The 2,922-nt window shown below is 64.8% G+C and overlaps 1 protein-coding gene across 1 annotated transcript; it reads right to left on the bottom strand.

Moving 5' to 3' along the window:
* Positions 1-440: 440 nt before the first annotated feature.
* Positions 441-1,825, bottom strand: LOC140189878 (transcription factor Sox-11-A-like). The gene has a single exon (XM_072246216.1). The coding sequence runs from the start codon at positions 1,771-1,773 to the stop codon at positions 733-735; it is 1,041 nt and encodes a 346-aa protein (XP_072102317.1). The 5' UTR covers positions 1,774-1,825; the 3' UTR covers positions 441-732.
* Positions 1,826-2,922: the final 1,097 nt, after the last annotated feature.

Below are 2,922 nucleotides of genomic sequence, written 5' to 3'. Positions count from 1 at the left end.
CGTATTCTAACCAGCGTGTCCCAAGACATAAAAAATTCACTTTATAATACCACATTAGTTGGTCCTAAAACAACCGATCGCCAAGGCCAACACCAGAAAAGCCCATTTAACCCCACCACCAACCCCTCTGAAAATCCACATTTGATCTAGATTTGATCTGCTCCCCGCAAAGAACCTACGTGGGTCGGGTTAACAGGCTAAAAATCACCAACATGACACTAACTCGTAAAACTAGGACCACAATGAGTTATTTACCTTTCTGTTCCTACACCACACGAAACTACAGTCGCAATCTTCAAACCTTATACTTCCCCTACCCCCCCCCACACCACCCCTCCCCTGCAAGAATAATCAATCCCGGACCCCCTCGGCAATGTCCTCTGCCCCCCCCCGGAACCACCCCCACCCCCCGGAAGAGTTCAACCTAGCGAGGAGCGTTTTTACCTCCTTCCTCTCCCCCCTCCCCATCGTTCACATTCACAGGGAGATGGGGGAGCTCCTTCCCACGGGCACGGGTCTGAGGACAACGGCTTCGCCCCGGGGAAGGCTCAAAGGAACAGCCCTTGGCAGGACGAGCTTCCAGCAGGGGGTTGGGGAGGAGAGAGGCGTCGTTCATCCTCCGGGGAAGAGAATTGCATCCGATGCGTTGGAACCGGCCGGGAGGGAGAGAGAGAGGGGAGGGGGTAGACGGAAGAGGGGGGAGGGAGGCGACGCCCGGCTCGGTCCGTCAACCTAGTAGGAAATATTGGACTCGATTTCCAGCCAGTCTCCTGAGATCATTTTGCGCACCTCGGGGGTCCCGTAGTCGGGGAACTCGAAGTGGGACACGGGGCTGCTGCCGCCCGCCAGAGAGTCGCTGTCCTTGTCCAGGGACAGGTTGCCGCCCGGGCCGGACAGCCCGCCGCCCGCCGCGACGTTCAGGCTCAGGTCGAAGAGCAGCAGCTGCTGGTCGCAGTCGTCGGGCGGCCGGGCGTGGGCGGCGGGCAGCAGCGCCGGGCGCCCGGGGGTCCTGAGCTCAGCGCCCGCTTTCTTGCCGGCCAGGCAGTAGTGCAGCAACTCCTCGGGCTCCTCCTCGTCCTCGGGCTCCTCCTCGTCCTCCTCCTCCTCATCCTCCGGTTCGGGCTCCGACTCCAGGTCGGGCGGCTGCGGGCGGCGGCCGCTCGGCCCCACGCCGCCGAGCTGACCCTGCGCCTTGGCACGCTTGGCTTTGGAGCGCTCCAGCAGCTGCTTGGCTTTGTGCGTCCGGCTGTGCTTCTTACCCGGCGGCTTCTTGTGAGGTTTGCTGTCGGAGGCGGGGGCGGCAGCGGCAGAGGAGGAGGAGGGGGCGGCGGCCGTCTCTCCCCGTACCTTCTTCCGCGGTCGGTACTTGTAGTCGGGGTAGTCCGCCATGTGCTTGAGGCGCAGCCGCTCCGCCTCCCGGATAAACGGGCTCTTCTCGGCCTCTTTCAGCATCTTCCACTTCTTGCCGAGCCGCTTGGAGATCTCGGCGTTGTGCATGTCGGGCACCTGTTCCATAATCTTCTTCCTCTCGATCTGCGACCACACCATGAAGGCGTTCATCGGCCGCTTGATGTGGCCGCTCGGCGTCTTGCACCAGTCGGGCTGACAGCAGCCCGCGCCCTCCTCGTCGCCGCGGCCCGGGGTCCCGCTCCAGGGGTTGGGGCTCGATGCCGCGCTCATGTCGCTGATGCCACTGTCGGCCGCCTCGCCGCGCCCCCCTCCTCCTCCTCCGCCGCCCCTCCTGGCCGCCCCCGTCTGCTGCTGCTGCACCATCTTCCGAGCCGCCCGGCGGAAGATGCGGCGGCGCCCGCAGCCGCCCCAGCGCCCGGTCGCTGCCTCTCTCGCTCCCTCTTCCCCCCGCCGCCCCAGCCGCCCGTCCGTCCGCCGCCCGCCCCTCCCCCCGGAGCCCGAGCCCCGCCCACACGTGCACACGCGCTCATTGGCCGCTCGCCCTGCAGCCAATCGCCGCGCCGCCGGACAGCCCCCCCCTCGCCCCATCCTTCGTGACGTCAACGGGGCGGGGCGGCCAATCGGCGCGCCGGGAAGCGGCGTGGGCACCGAACTGGGGAGGAGACAGGATGAGGGGTGGCGCTGGGTCTTGTGTGCCCGGAGGGGGGAGGAGAGGGAGGATAGTGGTCAGGGCTGGCGTGAGTGGGCTGCCAAGTGGTGACGGAGCCGGACACTCGGCCCGGTCACTCCGTGCCAGTCCTCTGTAGAACCAGCCCTTCGATCACATCCTTCGTTCTTGCCTGCCATTGATCGTTCCCACAGTCTCCGGCCGTTTCCTCTTCCCGTACCCGCCGTCTCCCGTCTGCCCCTCCCGTACCCGTTGTCAGCCCTCAGTCCGTTCACACACCAGGGTCGACTCCCTCCAGCCCTAGATCCCATCCTTGTCCGGTACGCGGGGTCTACCCTCACTCCGTCCCCGCCCGTCTGCTCCTCTCTGTACCCGGCGTCTCTCCTCACTCCGTCCCCGCCCGTCTGCCCCTCCCGTACCCGGCGTCTCTCCTCTCCCCGTCCGTCTGTTCCTCTCCATACCCAGCGTCTCTCCTCACTCCGTCCCCGCCCGTCTGCTCCTCCCGTACCCGGCTTCAGCCTGTCTGATTTCGTCCCAGATCCAGCCGTCTCTGGCCACCCGCCTCCCCCGCCCCAGATCCTAATCTTCTTTTCCCGTTCCCGGTATTTCCCCCTCCCCAGGGATCCGGCCGAACAACACACAAACGCTGAAGAAGCTGCTCGGTGCGGGCCCGGGCGATGAGGTGGTCAGTGGAAACAAACGGACAGTCGACGTTTTGAGATCGAGACCTTTCATCGCGTCTAGAGGAAAGGTCTTGACCCGAGCTGTCCATTTCCCCTCCACAGACGCTACCTGACCCGCTGAGTTCCTGCAGCAAATTGTGTGTCCATTCAGATTCCAGCATC

This window comes from Mobula birostris, chromosome 29 (genome assembly GCF_030028105.1).
Source record: "Mobula birostris isolate sMobBir1 chromosome 29, sMobBir1.hap1, whole genome shotgun sequence".
Lineage (NCBI taxonomy): Eukaryota > Metazoa > Chordata > Chondrichthyes > Myliobatiformes > Myliobatidae > Mobula > Mobula birostris.
The sequence above is the reverse complement of the archived record's forward strand: the minus strand, read 5'-3'. Positions and strand labels throughout refer to the sequence as shown.